The sequence below is a fragment of the Physeter macrocephalus genome, chromosome 2, assembly GCF_002837175.3.
Source record: "Physeter macrocephalus isolate SW-GA chromosome 2, ASM283717v5, whole genome shotgun sequence".
In the NCBI taxonomy this organism is placed as follows: domain Eukaryota; kingdom Metazoa; phylum Chordata; class Mammalia; order Artiodactyla; family Physeteridae; genus Physeter; species Physeter macrocephalus.
Window position 1 is genome coordinate 104284295 of NC_041215.1, and position 13953 is coordinate 104298247.

Genomic DNA, 13953 nt, shown 5'->3' on the forward strand with positions numbered 1-13953 from the left:
AGCCCGTGTGCCACAGCTACTGAAGCCTGTGCACCTAGAGCCTGTGCTCCACAACAGGAGAAGCCACTGCAATGAGAAACCCATGCACCGCAACGAAGAGTAGCCCCCGCTCACCGCAACTAGAGAAAGCCTGCGCGCAGCAACGAAGACCCAATGCAGCCAAAAAAAAGTAAATATGCCAACAAATGTCAGGTCTACAGTGGCCTAATACTACTACTCTGGAAACAGTATTTAGAAGTGAGCTGGCCTAAAGAGCTTTTCTTGGTATCTTAGCTTATGAATTGAAAGACATGATATATTATTTAGTTATAGCTTCTCTTTTTCATAGATATAAAAATTGAGGTTCTAGATAAGTGTAGTGACTTTTTCAAGATCATAACCAATTGGTGATAAAGCAAGAACTTGAGCCTAGGTGATGGTTGAGCAAGAAAAAATGATGACACTTACATTTTAATTTTATGGTATTTTAAGATAATAATCCTGTGGTGTAGTCTGGCTTATGTATTTGACATAGAATTTCAGATTGGGATATGGAACCATAACTATATTGAATTTGGAGTTTGAATTATTTTTCCTTTCTAAAAGGTATATGACTGTGTATATATAATTTTTATAAACTTTAGCTACCTGATGATAACATTTTGATAGTAATCCTTATCAGAGTTATCACTGTTACCCCAGACTCCTCTCACTTAGAAACATATGTTAATGTTAACGGCTCTATTGTTGGCTATTCTCCACTCTACTGCTGAGGCCAAGGCAGAGTGAATTCCCAGTATATATTTTCTGTAGATAGAAATGTAAAATGTGACTTATGACTACTCCATTCAGTTCTACTTTATTTATTTGTTAAATATTTATTTATTTTTTTATTTTTGGCCGTGTCGGGCCTTAGTTGCAGCACGCAGGATCTTCATTGCAACATGTGGGATCCTCTGCTGTGGCACGTGGGCTTCTCTCTAGTTGTGGCACACAGGCTCCAGAGTGTGTGGGCTGTGTAGTTGTGGTGTGTGGGCTCCAGAGTATGTGGGCTCTGTAGTTGCAGCACGTGGGCTTTCTAGTTGTGGCCCACTTGCTCAGTAGTTGCAGCACGTAGGGTTAGTTGCCCCACGGCATGTGGGATCTTAGTTCTCTGACCAGGGATTGAACTCTCATCCCCTGCATTGAAAGGCAGATTCGTAACCACTGGACCACCAGGGAAGTCCCCTACTTTATTTTTTATCAGCATAGAGTCTTCATAATATTAGTATCTGAACAGAACACATTGTCAGAAATCCTTTCTCTGAAACAGTTTGATTCCTAATCTCATTTGTTTAAAATAATAAATTCCTTGTTACTACTTATTTCTGAATTTTGTTTCCCTTTATTTTATAGAAAGCCCTTCCCACTCAGACCAAAGTTCCAGGAGTTCTCTAATGAGTGAGATGAAAAATGCCCAGTCGATGAGCCACAGAAAGAAGTCATCTCCTAGTAATGTGACTAAAAGGAAAAAACGTGTATCATCTTGGGAATCAAATAATCCTGCAGACACTCCCTGTGTAACAGATTTGGATCAACAACAGATTTCAAGTCCAACATTAAATTGGAATAATGAAATAAAAGATTGTACTAACGAAGCAGATATTAAAATGCAAAGAAACATAATGTGCCTTCCTGCCTCATCTGAGTCTGCAAGTGAACCTACTGCAGAGGGCATGAATCCAGTTCAGGGTAATGATGACTTTCAATTGCAAAAAACTGTGTATGATGATGACATGGATTTAACTGCTAGTGAAGTAAGCAAAATTGTTACAGTTTCAACAGGAACTAAAAATAAAAGAGATAATAAAAAACCAAATGATTGTGGAATGAAAACTTTCAGAAAAGTGAAAGATCCAAGCTCTGAAAAAAAGAGAGAAAGATCAAAGAGACAATTTAAAAATAGTTCAGATGTGAATATTGAGGAAAAGATCAAAAATGGACCAGAAAGAAGATCTGTTGTCCTGGATGGCAAAGGGGATTCAGAAGAACCAAATTTTATTTTCAGTACTGAACAGCTGACTCAGTTGAACATGCTGAAGAAAATAACCCTTCATAATGGCTTTGATCAGGATGACACACAAAGTACACAGTATAACAAAAAGAAGAAAAGAATTCATGTACCAGATGATCAAGAGGAAACATACTCTTTTTCCCAAAGTTCAGATAAATTCCAGCAGGACAGTAAATTTGATATGGGTCCTAGTTCTCTAGCATATAAGAAAAGTAAAACTTCTAGACAGACATTTGTGATTCATACGTTAGAAAAAGATAACTTATTCCCAAACCAAAAGGTTAAAGAAACCACCTCTGAAAACCTAGGAGTCACAAGTAAATTTCAAACAGCTTATCTTTCCAACAAAGATAATGGAAAGTTATGTGATTATGAGACCCAAAATATGTTAGATTTGAAAAAGCATGTCACTGATATGCAACCCACTCAGCAAAATGAATCAAAAATAAATAAGAAGCTTAGGCAAAAAATAAATCGGAAGACAGAAATAATTTCTGAAATGAACCAAATACTTGGGGATAATGCCAAAGATGTGCAAGGCCCAGAAAAAGGTAACTTTTCCTTCCAAACCCAAGAGGATAAAGAAATCATCTCTGGAAACCTAGAAGTTTCAAATGACTTTCAAAAATCTGGTCTTTCCACTAGCAATAATGGAAACCCGTGTGATTGTGAGACCCAGAGTGTATTGGGTCTGCAAAAGCAGATCACCGACATGTACCCTGTTCAGCAAAATGAATCAAAAATTAATAAGAATCTTAGGCAGAAAGTAAATCGGAAGACAGAAATAATTTCCAAAGTGAATCTTTTAGATAATAACAAAAGTGGGTATTGCCCAGAAAAGGGTAACTCTTTCTTCCTAACCCAGGATAAAGAAATTATCTCTGAAAACCTAGAAGGCACAAGTGAGTTTCAAACACCTGCTCTTGCTTCCAAAGATAGTAGAAACCTATATGATTATGACACTCAAAATGTTTTGGGGGTGAAAAAGCATGTTTATGATATACAACCTGTTTGTCAAAATGAATCAAAAATAGATAAGAAGCTTAGGCAAAAGGTATGTCGGAAGACAGAAATCATTTCTGAAATCAGCCAAATATATAAGAATGACGACAAAGGAATGCTTGACCCAGGAGAAGGTAACTTATTTTCTCTAACCCGAAAAGATAAAGAAATCATCCCTGAAAACCTAGAAGATGGAAATGAGTTTCAGATAGCTGATCCTTCCCTCAGAGGTAATAGGAATCCATGTGATTATGAGACTCAAAACCTTTTAGGGGTGAAAAAGCATGCTACTGATACTGGGAAGCAAGATGAATCAAAAATAAATAAGAGTCTCAGGCAGAAAGTAAGTCGGAAGACAGAAATAATTTTGGAAATGAACCAAAAAAATGAATTTAGCGACAAAGGTGTACATGACACAGTAAAAGGTGCCTTCTTTTCCCTAACCCCAAAGGATAAAGAAACCATTTCTGAAAACCTAGAAGTCACAAATGAATTTCAAACGATTTATCTTCCCACCAAAAATAATGGAAATTTATATAACACCCAGAATATGTTGGATTTGAAAAAGCATGTCACTGATAAGCAACCCGCTCAGCAGAATGAATCAAAAATAAATAAGAAGCTTAAGCAGAAAGTAAATCGGAAGACAGAAATAATTTCTGAAATGTACCAGATATATGAGGATAATGATAAAGATGTGCATGGCCAAGAAAGCTATACAAAAGATCTTAATTTTAAAATAAATAAATCTAAAAGACTTGAAGGCCAAGGTATTATCAGTGGATACTGTATGGAAATCAACAGTAATGAAAAAGAAAATTGTGGTCAAATTTCAAATCCTTATAAACCAGTTAAAAAGCATGGGAAAGAATCATCAGGCAAGGCAAAGAACATTTTGGCAAAAGGTAACAACAAACCTATCTTGCACTTAACAGGTTCTTCACAGACGTCTGTCTCCTTAGAACCAGGTTTAAAACACACTGCTGATGAGACAGATTCTGACCCTGGAAACCAAATGGAGCTACATAAGAATCCAAAGCAAAGCACTACAACTCTGAATAAAAAGAGAGATATCCCCTTCGTGGAAGTGACAAAGGAAGGAGAGTGCCAGGTCAAAAAAATAAATAAAATGACATCCAAATCAAAGAAAAGGAAGACCTTCGTAGATCCTTCTCCAGATAGTCATGAACTAATGGAGATAATATCTGACACCGTTCAGGGAATATCAGTTGAATCTGAATATGCTGTTAAGGAAAAAAATTTGGAAAATGAGGAAACTGTCAAAATTAAGCCAGACTTTTACACAAAAATGTTGAAATCTTTATCTCAGATATATTCACCTAACAGACAGAATTCTTCCTTTAACAGTGTTCCTGAGGGTTCAAAACCTTTAAGTATTTCTTCTAGTAAAAATCTGAAAGAAAATGTTGCTCTGGAGAGCTCACCCATCTTTCAAATAAGTGATGATGTGCATGAGAAGATGAAAAATATGAAATTTAAAGTCAACCAAAGAACACAAAGATCAGAAATAGGTATGTCCATACCTGAAGTGATCAGGTTTTAAAATTCTATATATTTTTTCATTTAACTAGTAAAGCATTTCCTGTTATAACTGATTTTTATGGAATTTTAAAACAATGTATAATTGTGTAGCCCGATCTGTAGAAGCAATATGGAGGAATTTAAAGGAAGTTTAATACTTTGAGAAGATAACAATGAGAGTGGCTTGGACATTTATACACTAAAAAATGTATTTGGCCTTTAGCACAAAGTTGTCTGATAATGGCATTAGGCAGATAATTGCCTTTTTCATATTTTTGAAGGAAATTGGGTGTTTTAAATGTATATAATAATGAATTGCCCTGGTTTGATTTTACCAAAGACAATTGCAAATTTCTTAAGGTTGGGACTCTCTCCAATAGCATATATTTAATATGATCAAAACTTATTCTAGGTATTTTAGAAGATTAAAAAATAAACAATACCAACTCCCTTTCCTCAGAGTACATGTATGGAAAAGTAACAGGTACAGTGTTTAAATATGGCAAATGCTTAATAAAACCACACATGTTAAGGGATGTAATGATGGGGAATAATTTTGGCTAGAGGAATCTGCAGAGGCATCATCAAATAGATAGCATTTTAAGCCCTAAAGCATAGGTAGGATTTTTACCTGTAGTGTTTATTTCTTATTTTCCCCAGTTATTAAAATAATACTCACTCATTGCAGAAAATTGAAAGTAGAGAATCAGAAAATAGTAGAAAAAACAATCACCCAGAAGAATGGCTGTCAACATTTTGGCATATGCATGCAGGCTTGAATCTATGCATTTTAAAATATATACTTGAAATCATACTATATATAACATTACTTACCTCACTTTTTCCCCTTAACATTGACGTTCTTTTGTTATTAGCAATTTTGCAACATTAGACATTCCCATATCAATTAAAGTTTTCTACTGGGAGCTTAACATTTCAATATATGTATGTAGAACACTAGGATTTTTATGGATAAGACTTCAGGTAAAAGGAATACTGACGCAAAAGAAGTGCCAAGGTCTAGAGTTGCAGGACATTTTAGAGACTGGTGAGCCGTCTTTCATCTCTGTTCCTCATGGTGCCTTTCATAGCGTGAGCAGTCGACGACAAATGTTGAATGAATGTGCAGTAATTTGCGTGATTCTGTGACTAGAGTTGAATTCATGAAGAATTTCTGTCAGCCTAAATGTGATTTCAGAATAAAAATATTGCAGGCTACTACTTTGATAGTTTGTCTTAAATGGTAGGTCTCTTCCTCTCATTATGCTAGAAAAAAACTGATTTACAGATAATTTCAGTGCTACTTTTGTAAAATTTAAAGTTATAACGTGATTAGTAAGTTTAAAAATTTGCTACCAATAATTTACAAACCAGTAAATATCCTATATGTAGTTCCATATCTCTATATATACTGTTAAAAATATTTTTGAAAACAATACTCTTTTCAGGTGTTAGAATGCTACAGGACTTGACAAATACCAGTTTTGTTTCAAATAACACTGCTAAATCTGAAAACAAGTTAGAAGATCTATCTTCGGAGCTGTCAAGCCGAAGAAGAAGGTGTACTCCTCTCTCTTTAAAAGAGCCAAGTCTCAAAGGGTGAGTATTTCAATGACATAAAAGCGATTTCAGTGCGGTACTATAAAATATGTGCTTTCAAAAAGATTCCTGCCTGAATTAGTATTTGAACACTTCTGAGTATCAGTGAAGCATGTATTGTTGACATGTAACAACCACAGTATGATCTGGGTAAGATTTGAAGAAATGTCTTCTTTTGTTCTTTGAACAGGCTTAAAAATTTTTTTTTGTTGCTTATAATTTGCAAACCTCATTATTTGTTACCCCCATTTATTGATCTTCTACCTTGTCCTTAGGAGAATTCAGAGTGTTTATATGTCCTTTGGTCTCAAAGAATGATAGTCCTTTTTCTTTTTTTTTAAACCTCAAACATATACCCCAAAAGAGGGAATAGTACTCCCTCCACCATTTATCCATCCCTCAGCTTTGAGAGTTATCAATATTTTGCCATATTTACTTCTGCTATCCATTTTTTGTTGCATCTTTAAAGCAAATCCCTAATATTGAGTCATTTAATTCCTAAAACACTTCTGTATATATCTCTAGAATATAAAAGCTTAACAAAACTGGACAACAATGATCACAACTAACAAAATTATCAATAATTCCTCACTGTCATCTAATAGCAAATCCCAATTCACATTTCCTGGATTATCTCAAAAATGTCTAAATGCCTTTTACATATGTTTTATTCAGAATCTTATTTTTCCAAGGATAAATGAAATTGCTATTTCAGAGAACCTGATCATATTTGGGATGGTATTTCCAAAAGGGTAGAGAGAAATATCCTCAAATTTTCTCTTTGCATTTGTTTCAATGTTTGCTTTTATAAAATTAAAGACATTGATCGTTTTTGACAGGTATTTTAAAACAATAACCAGCAGGGGGCAGCAATGCAAGAGAGGGTGCAAGAGAAACCAGTTAACCAAGGGCTTTTTTAAAAAACAGCTTTATTGAGCTATAGTTCACATATCATGTTTCACCCATTTAAATTGTACAGTTCAGTGGGTTTTAGTAGATTCACAGATACGCACACCATCACCACAGTCAATTTAAGAACGTTTCTTCATTTCAAAAAGAAACGCCATGCCCTTTAACTGTCATTGCTGTATCCCCCAGCCCTAGACAACCAACCGATCACCTACTTTCTGTCTCTATAGACATCCTCTTCAGACATTTCATATGAATAAAATCATATAATATGTGGTCTTTGTGACTGACTTCTTTCACTTAGCATAATGTTTTCAAGGTTCATCCCTGTTGTAACATGTATGAGTAGTATTTCATTCCTTTTTATGACTAAATAAAATATTCTACTGTATATATACACCACATTTTATTTATCCATTTGTCTTTTGATGATCATTTAGTTGTTTCCACCTTTTGGCTATTATAAATAATGCTCCTATAAACATTTGTGAGTTTTTTTGTGTACATATGTTTTCATTTCTCTTGGGTATTTGCCTAGTTGTGGAATTGCTGAGTCATATGTTAGCTATGTTTAATCGTTTGAGGAACTGCTAGACAGTTTTCCAAAGCTGCCGTACCATCTTATAGTCCCACCAACGGTGGGACTCTGTTGGGTTCTGATTTCTCTATATCCTCACCAGCACACTTGTTATTATTTGACTTTTTGATGATTCTAGCCATACTAGTGAGTGTGAAGTGGTATCTTATTATGGTTTTGATTTTCAGTTCCCTAATGACTAATGATGTTGAGCATCTTTTCATGTGCTTATTGGCCATTTTTATATCTTCTTTGGAGAAATGTCTATTCAGATCCTTTGCCCTTTTTTCAGTTGGGTTGTCTTTTTCCTATTGAGTTGTAAGTTAAACTTTTTATTTTGAACTAATTTTATACTTACCCAAAAGTTGTAAAAATAGTAAGAGGTTTCTCGTATGTTCCTTACCCAGCTTTTACCAATTCTAACATCTTACATACCTATAGTCCAATTATCAAAGCTAGAAAATTAGCATTGGTACAATACAGGATCTGGGCACTAGGTATTCTCACTGCTTATGTTGTGTTGTATTATCTGTTGTTGCATAACAATATTATCATAAACCTGGTGGCTTAAAACAACACACATTTATTTTCTTTTGGTTTCTGTGGACCAGGAATCTGCACTTAGCTAAGTTGGGTGCTCTGCTTAGTGTCTCACAAACCTGTAATCACAGTGTCATCCAGGCTGATTCTCATCTGGAGGCTCTCCTGGGGGAAAATACACCTCCAAGGTCACACAGATTGTTGGCAGAATTCATTTCCTTGTGGTTATAGGACAGAGGGCCCCAGCTTTTTTGCTGTTGGCTGGAGGCTATCCTCAGCTCCTAGAGGCCACCATTAGCTCCTTGCCCCATGGGCCTCTCAACATGGCCACTTACTTCAAAACCAGAGAGAGTCTCTAGAGCAAATCCTCTGGCAAGATGGAGCGCTATATAATGAAACATATACTCAAAAGGGAGACACCCCATCACCGTTGCCATTTCTGTTGGTCAGATGCAAGCCACAGCTCCTGTTCATACTCAAGGAAAGGGTATTATACAAGGGCATGAACACCAGTAGGCAGGGATCGTGGCAGGGTCCTCCACAGAGTCTGTCTACCACAGGGACAATTGATATTAGGCCCCATCATCAGACAGAGCTAGGAAATGTATGTATTAAACTAACCATGAATATGCATACTTTTATATTTCTCTATCTGTGTGTATAGTGAAAACCTTGAGTTTAGACTGATACCTCTGATTCCTGTTCAACATCACAGGGTTCATTTTAGCTTTGCTTATTTGTAATTTCTTTCTCTATTGGTAAGTAGCCTGGTTCTCATTATCTATGATTTATTTATTTATTTATTTGTTTGTTCAATTCTAGCATACACATAAAGTAGTTTCAGAATTGCTGACCCATATCCCTATGAGAAACATACTAACGAGATCATAACACTTAGGTACAGTTCTTTTTCTCTTAGGTTAGTTCTTTTCTTACCACCTACCTTCAACATAATTATGTTGTTCATTTGTTATTGCTTGTATTCCATTTTCTTCTCCCACATCTTGGTAGGTTTAGTTGTTTACTTTTGGAGTATGTGAATCATTTCTTGGGTTGTACAAGTCAGAGCTATACAACGTGGTATATGCAGAGAAGTGTCAACTACTTTCATTCCTGCTACCCCATTCCCATTCCCCCTCCTTTCTATCCTATTTTCACCACCTCCTGTGGATAATCAGTTCCTTTAGTTTCTGGTTTATTGTCCCTGTGTTTCTTTTGCACAAATAAGCAGATATATGTATATCACCCTTTTTCTTACATAAAGGTAGCATACTTAACTATTTTTTTGGGCTTTGCTTCTTATCATTTAACAGTATGTTCTGGAAAACACTCCATATCAATTTGTAGAGATTTTTCTCATTCCTTTTTACTGCTGAATAATACTTAATTTAATTAATTCTTTTAAAAGAGCTACCTATTCTAAACTAAATATAGCAAAATGCTGTAATGAAATAGTATTCTATTTTAGTTTAGCTCTTCTGGGCATGCAGATTATCTGGTAATCAGTTTAGTTGGCAAATTTTTTGAAAGCAAATATCACAATGTACATTAGTATAAATACTAAGAGTAATAACAATCCAGCTGCTGTTTTTTTCCTTTTGGATTGGAAATGGCATGTAGCAGGTACATCACAGCTTTTGATAGGCCCCCACTGAGAATAAATCCTGATGGGAACTGCTTACAGTATATTATGGAGTGGTTATCATAGGCATTGAGAATAGGAGCAGCAGGAGTTATCAGGAAGGTAATACAAATATATTTTTTTAAAGTCTTTATCTCTTAAGTCCCAAAGTACTGAACATAACAAAAGGGGACATTTTAAACAGTAAAAGCCGTAATTCACAAAGAATATGTAATAGTTATGATATTTATGTACCAAATAGCAGAACAACTACTTTTATGAAGCAAAAACTACAGGAGATACATGGAGACAGATAGGAACACACTAGTAGATTTTAATATACTCAGTATAAAACAAATAAAGTGGGCAAAAAATAAGTAAGGAGATGGAAGATCTAAACAACATAATGAATAGGGTAAATCTTATGTATACATATCAAACTCCACACTCTGATAAGAGAGAATACCTATTCCTCTCAAGTGTTCATGGCACAATTACAAAAGCATATCCACACCATGCTATGAAAAACATACACCATGACCGAGTAAGGTTTATTCCAGGAATGCAAGGTTGGTTCAATATTAGAAAACCTATCATCATATATCATATTAATAAACCTAAGAAACTAAAGCATATGATTTTTTCATAGATGCTGAAAAAAGCCTTTGACAAAATTCAACAGTCACTCATTATTAAAACACTCGATAGACATTGAGGGATACTTTCTTATAATGATAAATTGTATATACATACCTTAATCCTAAAGGCAGTATCTTGTTTAATGAGACAATGGAGGTATTTCCACCTAAATTAGGAACAAGGCAAGAATGCCCACTGTTTCTGCTACTATTCAACAAGGGATTGATGAACTCAATTCAAAATGGTGGTTACTTCTTGGGAGATGAGAGACTGTGATCTCGTCTCGCAAAAAGGAGCACACTGGAAAGGGGCACACTGGAGGCTTGTGAGGTGTGGTAAGAGTTTATTTCTTAACCTGGGTGTAGGTGTATTAGCATTTATTTGAGTTTTTAAATTGTACATTTTTATATATTCTTATATGTATGCTAAAGTTCATAATAAAAAGGAAATATATAGTAAATCATGAAATGTGTAAAATCTATGTTGATTAATTTCTCTTAAACCTTATTTATAATTCCCACTATCATAGAGTATTTTAAATATATGACAAAGCTTTGTGGTTTGAGGAAACTGCTTTCTACTGGTATGATGCAGCAATTTTCCTCTCCATACTTTGCAGCAAAAGCATTAGCTTTAGGTTGTTATTATCGTTAATCTTCCTTTTTTTTCTACTTTGCAGGAAGATGAGAAGATGAGTGAATTTATACATTCTGGTTTTTCTGAATTCTCAAACCATAACAAGTCAAAACAAGGATATAACTAAGATCAAGAAGATGAAACACGTGACAAAAAGTTTTGGGTTTTTTTTTCTTTTTCATTTTCTGTCTTTTCGTGGAGTGTTTATTCTTATGTATATATAATATGCATAAAATAGCTATTTTGTAATACTAAGCTTTTTAAATTATTTTGGTCATCCTATAACATCTTCCTGCTCATTTAAGCTCCTTTCAACCAAACAACCTTTAACTAAACAATAGCTATTAGCCTTTTAACCAAATAAAATGTATTATAAATACTTTTGCATTGGTTATCTTGTTGTACACCAAGCTATCTTGTTTTGTTTTGTTTTTAAAACCATTCAGTAAATGTGAACACCTGTAAGATTTTAAAAGTCACCTTCTGCCCTGGCCAGTTGTCTTTCACCCTTCGTTCTTCAACTTTCAAAATTACTTGTTCAATTGCAGCTTCTCTATTACTTCCATTATATGTAATCTGATGACTTGGCTGAGGGGTTAACCTCTCAGGCTCTTTTGAATTTGGTTTTTATAACTTTAAGTAGTAAATCCTATTCCTATCTGAGATTAATGAACATAGCTTACTGTATTCAGATGACTAGTCAAATTCTATTCTGCCCATATGGAAAAGTTTTCTTAGACAATATCCGACAATGAAAAGCGTGGGCCCAGAAATCTGCATTTTTAACACCGCAGATAATTCTGGGGCAGATTGTTCTAGGACCAAACTTTGAGAAACTGCTGTAGGACTACAGAGTCCCACAGAACTTACTCATTATCAACAGCATTGGCTGGATGGAGGCTAGAGTCTTTATTAAAGGAACAGTTTACACAGTGGTCAAGAGCTTGGCATCCTGACAGTCTGTTCCTTTCCTGTACTCCTATTACTTTAAGGCTTCGGACCTCCTAGAGTCATTCTCTGGTATTATGTTTCCTATTGTTTAGTTCTATTTTTTTTTTCCTTTCCGTGAGGTTTGTCTTTTTTTTCTGTTCCCATGCAAATTATTTTTCATTGTATGTATCACACTTATAAACCTTTTATTGTTGGTGGAATTTGGTCACAGCAAGAAACAAATTTCCTATTCCCATATTATAAAGACATTTACCCATGGTTTCATTTTGTTTTTACATTTAAATTTCTGATTCATGTGGATTTTGTTTCATGATGTGAGATACGAATGCAATTTTGACCTTTTTCCAAATGATTTCCCATTAATTAAAAAGTCCGTGTTTTCCACTACTGATTTGAAGTGCCACCTTTTTCAATGTTGTATTTCCATGTACACTTAAATTTATTCCTCAATTTTCTGTTCCCTTTACTTGTCTGTGTTTCTTTTTATGCCCCACTACCATCCTCTTTAAATTATAGAGACTTTGTGGGAGTTTCAAAGTCCCTCATGGAGGTTTTCCACATTTCTTGATGCCTAGGCATTCTCTCTTTTTTTCCTGGTAATATAAATGGGAAATAAACTCTGTTATTGTTTGCAGTATTTTCTAGATCTATCTCCTGAAAACCAAGCTATCTTTACTCCCTTTTTCTCCCCAATTCTTAATGCCTCTCGTTGCTTTCTCTTGTCTAATTGCATGGCTGCTACCTTATGTTAAATGTTAAATAGCAGTGACAATAGTGGGTATCCTTGTCTTGTTCCTGATTTTCATGGGAATGCCTCTGGTTTTATCCCATTAAGTAAGATGCTGTGGTTTGAGCTGGTTATGTATGTTTATAATCACATTAAACTATTATCTATTGATTATTATTTTATTGAGTGCTTTTTAAAAAAATTATGAATGAATGTTGAATTTTGTCAAGTGACTTTTGGCGCTGATGGAGACTATTAGTTAGGGTCCAGCCAAGAGATAAAAACCACAGATATAAATTGTTGACCATATTCTAGAGAATTGAACAAGAACTGAAAAGGCAAAAGGGACTAGGGGAGTATCATAGAGGAAGTAACTATGGGAAGCACCCACCATCTCTGGGGCTGAGGGAACACAGAGAAAAGGATGGAAGTATTGAAACTTAAAGGCTTAGGGGAAGACTTTAAGGAAGACTTTAAAGGCTTAGAGGACTCTAGGGGGAGGGTGTGCAACTGGTTGGTGCTGTTTCCCTGAAGGGCTACACAAGACTGGTCCGATAATGTGGAAAAGCTGCGAATTGGAGCCAGCTGTGGCTGCTGAAGTCAGTTGTTCACGCCGCGTGAACCACTCTGTGGTGACGCTGACAGGAACAGGAAGCAAACAGGAAGAGCAAATGTCTCTCTCCTCCATCCTTCCAGTTCCCCTCTATCACCTGTCGCCATGAGACTGGAAGGGAACCTGGCAAAGGAGAAATGTGGTTTGCCAAGGCCTAGTCTTAAAGTGGAGTAGAGAAGTGTGGGTTTGAAGTCAAAACAATAGCTTAATATGAATCAGCACAAGAAAGATATATGATTATCCTCCTTTGATATATTCACATAGTGAACTATATTCATTAATTTGTTGATCCTGAAACAAATTCTTGCTCTTGTGGAATAAACCCCCCTTTTTAATGTGTGCCAGCTCTTGTCTCACCTCTAAGCCCATCTCTCTATACTTTGCTGTATGATGCCAGAACTCTGCAAATCACGTTTCTTCTTTGCTAGCTGACTTTTAAGCTTCTGTCAATAGGGGACGATAGAAGGAGCTGGAAAGTCAGAGGGAAGAGGTACTTGCTCCCTCCTGTTGGCCTGCTCATCCCCTCGGCATCACCTCAGCAGTGGTGCTTCACGTGGGTCGGGGG

General features: G+C 35.5%; 1 protein-coding gene across 2 annotated transcripts in view; it reads left to right on the forward strand.

Annotated features, from left to right (window-relative positions):
• Positions 1-12895, forward strand: part of SGO2 (shugoshin 2) — a 47965-nt gene extending 35070 nt beyond the window's left edge. For both annotated transcript variants that reach the window (XM_007113459.4, XM_007113460.4), the window contains 3 exons: positions 1375-4566; positions 6025-6175; positions 11141-12895. In XM_007113459.4, coding sequence (XP_007113521.1) covers positions 1375-4566; positions 6025-6175; positions 11141-11156 — 3359 coding nt within the window. In that variant the 3' untranslated portion in view covers positions 11157-12895. The remainder of the gene's footprint in view (positions 1-1374; positions 4567-6024; positions 6176-11140) is intronic.
• The last annotated feature ends 1058 nt before the right edge of the window (positions 12896-13953 follow it).